This window comes from Danio aesculapii, chromosome 10, assembly GCF_903798145.1.
Source record: "Danio aesculapii chromosome 10, fDanAes4.1, whole genome shotgun sequence".
Taxonomy (NCBI): Eukaryota; Metazoa; Chordata; class Actinopteri; order Cypriniformes; family Danionidae; genus Danio; species Danio aesculapii.
The window spans coordinates 27,920,751-27,933,295 of NC_079444.1; the positions used below are offsets into that span (position 1 = coordinate 27,920,751).

Genomic DNA, 12,545 nt, shown 5'->3' on the forward strand with positions numbered 1-12,545 from the left:
GCAGGACTTCCAGAGTTCATCAACATTCTTTGGATTTATCTTCAATGCTTCCTTCAACTTACCCCAGACTTGCTCAATAATGTTCATGTCTGGAGACTGGGCTGGCCAATCCTGGAGCACCTTGACCTTCTTTGCTTTCAGGAACTTTGATGTGGAAGCTGAAGTATGAGAAGGAACACTATCCTGCTGAAGAATTTGCCCTCTCTTGTGGTTTGTAATGTAATGGGCAGCACAAATGTCTTGATACCTCAGGCTGTTGATGTTGCCATCCACTCTGTAGATCTCTTGCACACCCCCATACTGAATGTAACCGCAAACCATGATTTTGCCTTCACCAAACTTGACTGATTTCTATGAGAATCTTAGGTCCATCAACAAAATGAGTAAACAAAGACTTTCCGAAAACATGTTTTAATACAAAAGTTCAAAACGTTAGATCAACATGTATACAAAATCAAGATAACAAACAAAAATGCAGACGTTACACTCTAAGAAAAGGTGAATTTGATCCAAAAGAAAAAAAGCTGGTCTAGAAAACAGACCAATAATATCATTTGCTAAGTGTCCTTGACACAACTGGTCACACACTCAACTAACAAACTAGTACACACTGTTTGGAAAAATCTCTACCTCTACAGCAAGTTGCTTTGTGACCTGAATTCCGCAAATCCTTCAGAAAACTGCCATCCAATTCACTTAAGACTCTTCCAGGAAAGTCAAATGTGATTTTAACTCAAATATAGACAGTGGTTTTTCTCTGGCAACAGAATATGAAATTGCAATCTTATTTTCATCTCTCAGTTCATCGTGTCTTTTGTTTTTAAAAATGGCACTCAGTGATTTGACTATTCATAAACACTGTATAAGTACAGTTTACTTGAAACTGTATCAAATTATACTTTCCTTCCTTACCTTCATTCCAGAGGTTTTCATCACTTGTGGTATTTGGGATGCCAAATATGTAGAATTTAAACAGAGAACTCATGTTCAGTGTTTTTTAAATAGACGGACCTTAAAGGGACGGTTCACACAAAACTCAAAATTTACTCACTAATTTACTCACTCCCAAGTGGTTTTAGAGTTTCCTTTTTCTGTTGAACACAAAAGAAGATAACTTGAAAAATGTTAGAAACCTGTAACCATTGACTTCCATAGCAGGAAAAAAATGCTTTGGAAGTCAATGGTTACAGGTTTCCACATTTATTAAAAATAACTAAATGATGACAGAATTTTCAGTTTTGGGTAAACTATCCCTTTAAACTGAACCGCTGCTCTGACAGCTGTCGCATTATAATGCTTCATACCCTCTAAAATAGATTTCCATGACCCAGAGTCCTGTAACATGGTACAAAACACTAAATGAACCCATTCTGTGTGTGTTTGTGTCACAATGCCTGTGTGCTGGAGCTGATGATGTCCATGAAAGTGGCCTCTATCTGATAGCACAGCTGGACGTCCGGATCGGCTCTGCTCAGCTCTTCTGCTGATCTCTTGGGTAGACAGAGTTTGCTTTCTGATAGCGCTATTTCCTGTGGCTTCTCTTTCAGACACTGAAGCCCTGAACACAAGAGCACAGCAGATCAGATTCAGATCTAGAGCTGCATGATTTGGCTAAATTGATAAACGTTGGCAAATGAACTGTGAAATGATAACCTATTGCTGATGCTTAGATTAAAGATAAAGGAAGAAAAGGGCCATAGAAATGCTTTGAAACAGAAGACTGCATTTGTCTGGAAAAGTGTGTCTGATAAAATCTGGACAAAGAGGGTCATCGTACTTAAAAATCAAGCACTCTTTTAAATGAAGTGTGGAATGGTATGAATTTGCAATGTGGATCTTTGGTCCAGATTAGATGCAAATATATAGAATGAACTGCCACATTCATCATTTATCTTCAGCTTAGTCCCTTATTTATCAGAGGTCGCCACAGTGGAATGAACTGCCAATTATTCTGGCATATGTTATATGCAGCGGATGCCCTTTAAGCCACAACCCAGTACTGGAAAACACCCATACATTCTCACATTCACACACGCAATCACACACTATGGCCAATTTTGTTTAGCCAATTCCCCTATAGCGCATGTATTGGATTGTGGAGAAAACCAGAGCACCCGGAGGAAAGCCCTGTGAACACGGGGAGAACATGCAAACTCCACACAGAAATGGCAACAGGCCCAGCCGGGACTTGAACCAGCAACCTTCTTGCTGTGAGGCGACAGTGCTAACCACTGAGCCACCGTCTCACCAAGGGCCACATTTAATGATTTAATAATAGGAACACGATTACCAAAATAAATACCAATACTATAATAATAATAATAATTATCATTATTATTATAATTATTATACATTAAAATCCTTGCTGAAAGATCTTTGTGTTTCAGTGATTATATGTTTTGTGAATTCTAGCCAAATATTTTCGCAGCTACAAATGAACAATATTGTATTGTTATAACTGTACAATATTATAATGGCCCGTTTCCACTGTGTGGTACGGTACGGTTCGGTTTGGTACGCTTTTATAGCCGTTTCCACTGTCAAAAAGCGTACCGAACCGAACCGTACCGTACCACTTTTTCGGCACCCTTTCGAAAGGGTACCAAAGACGAGAAAGGGTACCAAAAGGCGGAGCTAGACGCGCAGCTGAACGCTATTGGTTTACAGAGATACGTCATTCGCTTACGCAACAAGCCAGAATGAAAACAAAAAACCCGCCATGTTTGAAATACACAGCCGACGAGCCGAGACATTACAGCGGAATAATTTATACATATAATAACGAGCCATGGTCGACCTGGGCTCAGACAAACCTTGTCGTCGTCTTGATAAACAGCCACAAAGCCAAGAAGAAGAGCAGATTTACCCTGTGTCCCGTAGTTTTTTACAAGGCAGTCTGAGGCGCGAGCGGTTTCGCTTTCTTGCTAGCGCTCGCGCGCGTCTAACATTATATCTGAAATAACAAACTTCTTGAGCTGATGATAATAACCAGCGCTTGATTATTGATGTGCTTTTAAAACCCGATCCTGTCAGACACTGACAAACGCAAGAGTGAAGCGTGAAGAAACAAAGGAGAAGCCGGAAAAAAGGAGCACATTATTTTTTCAGCAAACATGAACAAAATGCCATGTATAACTAACTTATTATCTTCACATTTTGGACTATTATGAACTCAGATTGACGGAATTACTGTCTAACAGAGGCTACGTGTGCTGCGGAAGATTACAGACACAGATGAGAGGTTTTCACTGACTAGGCTATAATTTGTATTGTTTTGAACCTAAATACGGACGAAAATGTCTGCTGTGTGTATTTCTTCTGTAGTTGGTAACATTTCGGAACTGTAAGGGGCTGTATGCGTCTATATATGTTCATTTATTTAGTTATTTTATATAATTACAGACCTTACAGTAGGCTGTTTCGCACTATCATTGATCTGCAGTTATTATCAACTCATGTTCATTGAAAAATTACTAATAAACATTTCTACACAAGCATTAATGTGTATGAAGCATCTGTTTTGAGAGAAGTGCTTCTCATATGATATGTGAATGACCCGTACAGCTTTATTGTAGACATTTCCTTGAGCGAGAATGACATCGACTGAAACTGTCTGTCATACACCACGCCCACCAAAAGGGTACCCTTGTTAGTGGAAACGCAAGCCTGATAAAGGTGACCCGTACCAAACCGAACCAAACCGTACCGTACCGGTCAGTGGAAACGAGCCGTAACTGTTTAATAATCACATATAATCATACTGTGATTAACATGTTATGCTGTAAATACACCAAAACAAAGGTCACAGGGGGAAAAAATCCATCAACTTCAAGAGAACTGATTAAGCCTAATAATAACAACCTGTAACATTCAAGAAAGACATATTCATCTATGATTAGGCATGGGCCTTATGGGTATAAGATTCTGACGGTATGATAACCTTGGATAAAAATATCACTGTTTCACAATATTTTATAGCAATTACTGCTCTAAATTATGTTCTTTTTAAACGTCTGGGTACAATACAAAAACATTTTCCCGCACTGAACACATATTTTATTTTAAGAAATATTTCAAATATTTTGGACCAGCAGCTTTTGATGTAGAGGTCCCTTTTCTGCTGGAGATACTGTTGCCCTAAAAACTAAAGAAAATAGTTTAAAAAAAAAACAACAACTTGCATATATACCATAGTAACGGTATAACAAAGTTTTGGCTGTTTTAAAAATTTGACTTTTTCCAAACCGCGGTAAACCTTGAAAACGGTTATCGTCCCATGCCTATTTATAATTTGATTATGAACAGCAATGGAGATATCAGCTTAACTTCATCCTTCAACTAATATCATTAAAATATGCTTACAGTAACAAGCTTTTTTTGTCTTAAAAATAAAAAACTATAGGAAATACAAATAAATATTTAAAATAGTATTTGTATAAACTCAGTTCCAGGAGGGCCGCAGCTCTGCACAGTTTAGCTTTAACCTTAATTAAACACACCTGATCAAACTAATTGAGTTCTTCAGGCTTGTTTGAAATCTACAGGTTATGCTGTGGTCACACTAGAGGGGCAACCTAAATGGGTGCAAAAATATTCATAAAGGTGGCAAGACCAAAGCTCCGAAAAATGTACATTTCAGACTGATGAAGAGCCGGTCTGCTCAAAATTTCACACGCTTGTGATAGCTTTTTCAAGTTAATATATTTATATTTTGGGAGCTTTGGTGTTGCTGCCTTTATAAATATTTATGCACAGAATGTTTAAACTGATTCCAGAAGAAATCCATATTAACATTTTTGGGTTTTCTCCAGGTGCTCCAGTCCTCCCAGTCCAAAACATGCACTATAGGTGAATTGATTAAACTAAATTGGCCATAGTGTGTGTGTGTGAATGAGTGCGTATGGATGTTTTCCAGTACTAAGCTGTGGCTGAAAGCATATCCGCTATGTAAAACATATGCTGGATAAGTTGGCGGTTCATTCCGCTGTGGTGACTGAAGAATAAATCCACCTTGATAAATTAAGGGACTAAGCCAAAAGAAAATGAATGAAATGAATGAAATTCTTACAAGTCATACATATATTTATCTCTATAAAGTACATCTACGCTGTTATAAATTATGTAAAGCTTTTACGATTTTAAATACTTTAAATCAAAGCTTTTGAGCTATCGATTAGCTCTGCATTTGAATGTTTCCTTTGTTTCTTTAAAATCTAAACTCACACTATTAAAAAGCTCTTCTACTGACTCAAATGATAGAAACTCCTTCGTCATCTCCACAATATACAACCCATATTTCACAAAACAACAAACAATACACTCACTGGTGATGAAAGGGTCGATGTCTCTGGCCTTGGTGGTGACATCAGCAGCAGACACCTGCCCCACCTGAACCAGCAGTGACATGGCATCATCAAAGAGCGGAGGGAAAGCCTTGCAGAACGAAACCAGGCACGATAGTGTCGGCATGAAAAATGCAAAGCGCTTAGCACGAGTCAGCACTGCGAAAGACAGACAAATCAGATTTTTAGTTGAACATATTAAATAATAGACGCAACTAGAAGATCTTTGCAGCTTTTTGACAACACAAAACCTAAGTGATCCAATACAAAAGGGCAGCGATTTTAACCCTCCTCTTGAACCATATTCAATAAAACATAATAAATGGACAGCTGATGCATAATTTATAAACACTGCAGATGAGGGTTTGACATAGACTGTAACAAATGACCAGCAGAGGGCAGTGTGTACAAAGATAATGGGATAAGTTAGCACAAGTTGCTTGTTTAAAAAAAAACCTTAATGTAATGGTCTGCTATCTCCAATTATCAATGTTATTTTTAGACACTCTTTAATAAAATCCCAGCCCTAATAAATTAATAAGAACAGAGACCATGATGAAGAGAGAAAGGAAGAGGATAAAGAGATGAAGCAACAGATGAGGGTTTTTTTTACCTGTGAGAAGGGTGCCCATCACACTAATGGCAAGACGTGCCACGCTGAGGGATTTGGGGAGGGCGTACTGGGTGCACAGATGGGACAACAGCTGTATGGCGAAGATCTGTGACAGACAAAACAAAACATGGCGCCATTAGCACCATACCCACAGGTCAACCCTAAGGGCTCATCATGTGTCTGGGATTCATTAGGTGGAAAATACACACTTAATGCTTTAATTTATAGCGGTTGAGCCCTACATTAAGTTATACTATAAAGCTATAAAACATATTGCATTCTTGAGTATACTTGAATGCTAAACATAGTAAATAATTTAATTTTCCTAATTCTATTTCCTAAACACGGGATGACAATTTAAGGTGTTTATACAATAAAGTTGGCACTTTCAGAACTATTTAGGTTTAGGTTTATTTGCGTTCATAATGCAGGCAGATGCACTGATTGTTGCTTACCTGTTTCTCCAGCTGTGGCTGAGCGAGGAGTTCTGGGATAAAGTCCAGACAGATGTGCATGGAAGGAATTCCTGCCACCGTCAAAGGAAGCAAAGGCTGTGGATAACCCTGAGGAAACATTTACAGAACATTCAAGAAACCTTAACAAGCCAATTACAACTTTACAACTGGAGCATTCTGATCTGAAACAGAATTTGACACTTCAACTTTAAAACATTCAAAATTGTCCCAAATCATGATTTCTAAAGTTGTAATTATTAAATTTGTACTGTAGTTAAAATACATTTTTCTGAAGTTTTTTGTAAGTAAATCTTTTACGGTGAATTTGTATAATGTCAATGAAAAAAAAACAATGATGTCAAATATTGTTACAATTTTATAATATATGTATATGTTTCCTTTGAAGGCAATATCATAACTTCTTTATTCTAAATGTAAAGACAGTAATAGAATTAAATAGTATGACAACTTAAAATAAAACCTTTCTATTTAAATACCCCTTAAAATGAGAAATTCTCCTTTAAAGACTGGAGTAATGCTGAAAATTCAGCTCAACTTCATCCTTCAGTCAATATCATTACAATATACTTACAGTCACTGAACGTTTTTGTCTTAAAAATAAAAAAAAAAACTATAAAAATACACACAATTACTTAAAATAAAAAAAAATGCCATCAATGTCATGCAATCCTTCATCATTGCAATACGCAGATCTGACGCTGTAAACATTAATTATAATCCAAGTTGAAAATTTCAATGTTTAATTTTTTGTGGAATTGTTTTAACGATTCATTGATCAACAAAGTCTAAATAAACAGCATTCATTTAAAAAAGATAACACTTAAATAACATTACAAATGTCTTTACAATCACTTTTGATTAATTAAATTAAATAAATCCTTACTGAATAGACGAAAAAACAAACAAATCAAAACTTGTGAACACTAGTGTAACCTGTTCCGCCACATTTAACCCCTTACCTCCAACCACCTGTCATTCAGAGACCACTTTTCCCCAATCAATCTACTCAATTCCCAAATGACTAAATTAATTCCTGCTAAAATTTCACTCTAAAATACGTAACACGATAACTAAAAAGGTATTCATAACAGAGATGACTGATCTGCACTTGAGAGATGTAATTACCTGGAAGTGCACTAGTTTGGCGATGTTGGGGTCTGCGATGAACATTTGGTGCAGAAGGCAGCAGATGAGACACTGCACCTCCCTCAGGTCACTGAGCAGACCCCCCTCCGCCTTGCGTCCCCCCTGGGCCCCCGTGTCTCCCACCTGCCTCCGCATGGGAAAACCTGGAGCAGACTGAATGCACCTCAACAGACTGTCTCCTGCTCCACCTCCTGACAGCTGCAGCTCCTCCTGAGGAGACGCCAAACACACCTCCAGCAGGATCTGCACCGCTGCACTGTCCTAGAGGAGGACAAAAACAAGGCAAACATGACAATATGTGCATTTACCACTCAAAAGTTTGCGATCAGTGAGATTTTGTTTAGCCTATGCCTATTCTGCTCACAAGGAATGCATCAATTTGATTAAAAATACAGTACAATTTTAAACTTGAAATATTACATTGAAACTTTTTTTTATCGTTCAGCGCCTTAATTACAGTGCTCAGTGTCACTTGATCACATGAGAAATCAGTATAATATGATCATTTGCTGCTCAAGAAACTTTACTTATGATATTAATAATAACAACAACAATTATTATTTTTGGGGAGCATGGTGGCACAGTGGGTAGCACATTCGCCTCACAGCAAGAAGGTCGCTGGTTCGATCCTCGGCTGGGTCAGTCGGCATTTCTGTGTGGAGTTTGCATGTTCTCCCTATGTTCGCGTGGGTTTCTTTTAGGTGCTCCGGTTTCCCCCACAGTCCAAAGACATGCCCTAAAGGCGAATTGGGTAAGCTAAATTGTCCGTAGTGTATGTGTGTGAATGAGTGTGTATGGATGTTTCCCAGTGATGGATTGCAGCTGGAAGGGCATCCACTGCGCATAACATATGCTGCATAAGTTGGCGGTTCATTCCACTGTGGCGACCCCAGATCAATAAAGGGACAAAGCCGAAAAAAAAATGAATGAATGAATTATTATTGTTATCATCATTAGGTGTTGAAAACTGTTGGGCTCAAGAATCCACAATAAATTCTTACAAAGTGAAACACTTATTATGATAAAAAAGGAACTTTACTTAAAATAAAGGCTGTTATCTTGAACATTCTTTATATCATTGAATTAAAAATAGTATGTATCTGTTTCCACAAACTATAAAGTATGAAGACATTAATTAAAGAATAATTATAATTAGTAGAATTATAGAATCACTATTGCCGATTAAGTACCAATAATATCCCATTATAACAGAACTGTAAACCTGCATTTTAATCAGTATTTGTATCATAAGATAATTATGGCTGTTTCAATGTTCCCAAACAAAACATTATTAATTTTATAATATATATTGCACATATTATCTTTAACATAAATATACTTGCAGTAGCTGGACTGAAACACACCTTTTCTCCACAGCACATAAAATAATGTCACTTTTAAGAATAGTTTTATTTATCAAAATTCATTTTATTTGCATAATATATTGCACAGATTCGACCCTACTTCCCACATGGGAAAAGTACGACAATGTAAAGAAAGACAGAACTGCAAACTCATGTGCAAAGCTGACACTGTTTATCAGAGCACTTTATCTTTCTGGGCTTTTTAAAGAAGAGTTAAATATGGGAATGCCTCTAATTAAATTTTCCTTCTGCCCGAAAGTAATACCATTCTTTCTTTTAAACTGTAATGGCTCTCAGCAACAAAATGATTTCTTATCCTTATTTAACAGACAATTAAAACAACAAAAATGTTTATCATTTAACACCTTTTACATGACACTGTTCAGTGTGTTCAAAAAAAAAAGAAAAAAAAAGAAAGAAATCCACTATTTCACTCCTACTATCCATGTGAACCACATACAGGTCAAATCTGCTCCCTCCCTCCCCCTCTTTTTTTCTGCGTGTCCTCGCGCTCTTCTCAAAGCTACTACCAATGTCAGAACAGGTGTCCAGCGCGTATCTGTGGGTTTGCAGCAGCAGAGAATGCGAGTTTGTGGCGGAGTATTCTGTTTCTCACGCACACAGAACTGGGCCGCTGAGGTAAAGCCTTATGTGTGGGAAGTGCTGGTGTTGAATTGGGTATGACATTGGATGCACCATGATATGCCATGACCGAATTGTAAACGTTTTCTCTGAGGCTCGCACAATATGCGATTCGCTGCCAATCAGTGCCTTGCGTTGCTTAGCAGCACAAACAAAACAACGTAAAGATCGCTTGACGTGAAGTAAATAAACCAGTCGAGATGTGCTGTTGTTGATAGCGTCAGCGTGTGCTACCGTCACAATAGCTTTCTATCGTAATACATCATAACATAGTGTGAAGAGCATGCTAAATATTAAAGGAAGTTTGCTAGCAAGCAGTGTTGTGATCACATGGGCTTTGCACGCTGGTTCTCGACGCTGCTGGATAGAATAGCTGTAACTCAGTTTAGAGCGGATCGGACTGCTTATATCAGAAATTTAAAAATTTTCACAGTATGTCTGATAATATTTTTTCTTCTGGAGAAAGTCTTATTTGTTTTATTTTGACTAGAAGAAAAATTTGTTTTACATTTTTTAAAAACCATTTTAGGAACAAAATTATTAATCCCTTTAAGCTATATGTTTTTTTCAATAGTCTACAGAACAAACTATTGACAATAACTTGCCTAATTACCCTATCCTGCCTAGTTAACCTAATTAACATAGTTAAGCCTTTAAATGTCACTTTAAGCTGTATAAAAGTGTCTTGAAAATATCTAATAAAATATTATTTACTGTCATCATGGCAAAGATAAAATAAATCAGTTATTAGAAATGAGTTATTAAAACTATTATATTTAGAAATGTGTTGAAAAAATCTTCTCAGAAGAACAAAAATTGTGAAAAAAAAAATAAACAGGGGGCTAATAATTCTGACTTCAACTGCTAGTATATAATATATATATATATATATATATATATATATATATATATATATATATATATATATATATATATATATATATATATTCGAGTCCTGATCGGGAGTCCGATTCTGATCGAGTCTGAAACCGCATGATTGGGCCTGATTTCTGATCATGTGATCGGATCTGGACATCCCTAATTTCTGTAGGATCATGTGACACTAAAGACTGAAGTAATCACTCTGCTTTAAAACATATGATTTCAATTTTAAACCACATTCAATTATAGAACTCTATATTTGTTTAAATAAACGCAACATTGGAGAGCAGAATTAAAAAAACACTGGATTTTTAAGAATATGTGTGTGTGTGTGTGTAGGTGTGTGTGTGCGTGTGTGTACCTGCGCAGCCAGTAAAGCGTTCTTCAGCTCCTCTCTGGTGACCTCAGGTGCATCAGGTTGGCCACCGAGCCCAAGGTTTGACACAGTTTGACCCTGGCGTTCAAATTCAGCCGTCTCCTTGAGGTGGGCATTCAGGTAGGCCTTGGATGCCAGCAGGTACCCGTTAAGCATGTGAAGTGTGATGTCCATTAACGGAGGACACCTTCAGAAGAAAAACAATAATATAATATAATATAATATAATATAATATAATATAATATAATATAATATAATATAATATAATATAATATAATATAATATAATATAATATAATGAAAGTTCAATACATTTTACATTTCAGGATTCTTTGATGAATAGGAAATAAAATAATATTTTTGACATTTTTTACTAGAATCATTTGTACAATTATATCTTTTTACTTTCACTTTTGATTAATTGAATGTGTCATTGATGAATAAAAGTATTTTTAAAACAGAAATACAATATATTTAATTGTATCATGTCACTAAATCCATAAAAATATGAAGCAGCGCCAATTTTTCAGTATTGATAAAGATAAAAAATGTGAAGAAATTATTTGTGAAGGTTCATCTGATACTGAATGCCTGAAGTAATGATGCTAAAATTTCTGTTTTGAATCACAGAACTAAATTAAATGTTAAAATATATTCACAATGAATGCAGCTATTCTAAATTTGAATTATTATTCACTTTTTTTACTGTTTCTACTGCATATTTTTATGAATAAAATGAGCAGAATTGACATCTTTCAAAAACATAAATAGTCTAAATCTTGCCTAACTCTGACTGAATATATATATATATATATATATATATATATATATATATATATATATATATATATATATATATATATATATATATATATATATATATATATATATATATATATATATATATATATATATATATATATATATATATATATATATATATATATATATATATATATGAGAGAAAGTGAGCCTTGAAGTCAAGACAGTTGAGAACCATTGACATAAAATTAAGTAAAAAATGTGAAAGCCTGTAAAAACCTGAAGACTCTAGGGTCGCAGCGCAGGACGATGAGAGGATCCACCATCAGATCATTTTGTGTGTATCTCTGCTGCCGGAGGAGCTTAACTGAGGATTGCAGAGCGTTTACTGTCATCACCCACAGTCTGACAAAAGAAAACAGACAGTCTGTTTCTGGAGGTTTCATGAATTCAAATTCAAGGCTTTTTTAATAATTACATTTAAAATCTGTATCACATATTTGGTCAAATTTTTTTCCAACTGTCATACAGCAAATTACGTTTCAACCAGAAAAAGGAAAAACTCAATGGAATCAAAAGGAAATCAATGTTGAAACTTTTCAATGATTAGACATAGCATTACATTTACATGTAATGACCTAGAATACAATACTTAAGTGAATTTATTTTTTAAGGCCTAAAAGTTTGACTTAGTGCAGCTGGAAGGGCATCCGCCCCATAAAACCTATGCCATTTTTACTACTAAAATTACAAGACTTTTCCAGAGCTTTCAAGTACATTTTCATGATATAATTTTTCATGTAATGTCTACATATACATAGTAAATAATAAGAAAAACGTTCATATTTATTACAGCATATCACAGAACACGCAAAAATCTAATTTGTTAACATTTGTTTTTATATCTATGTAAAATTGATTTTGATAATGCTTACACAGCACT

At 35.7% G+C, this 12,545-nt stretch overlaps 1 protein-coding gene across 1 annotated transcript in view; it reads right to left on the bottom strand.

Moving 5' to 3' along the window:
• Positions 1 to 395: 395 nt before the first annotated feature.
• Positions 396 to 12,545, bottom strand: part of ints2 (integrator complex subunit 2) — a 52,285-nt gene continuing 40,135 nt past the window's right edge. Inside the window, exons 19-25 of the mRNA XM_056466845.1 lie at positions 11,882 to 12,007; positions 10,827 to 11,028; positions 7,557 to 7,838; positions 6,411 to 6,518; positions 5,956 to 6,061; positions 5,325 to 5,501; positions 396 to 1,558 (exon numbers count right to left, since the gene is read on the bottom strand). Coding sequence (XP_056322820.1) covers positions 1,386 to 1,558; positions 5,325 to 5,501; positions 5,956 to 6,061; positions 6,411 to 6,518; positions 7,557 to 7,838; positions 10,827 to 11,028; positions 11,882 to 12,007 — 1,174 coding nt within the window. The 3' untranslated portion in view covers positions 396 to 1,385. The remainder of the gene's footprint in view (positions 1,559 to 5,324; positions 5,502 to 5,955; positions 6,062 to 6,410; positions 6,519 to 7,556; positions 7,839 to 10,826; positions 11,029 to 11,881; positions 12,008 to 12,545) is intronic.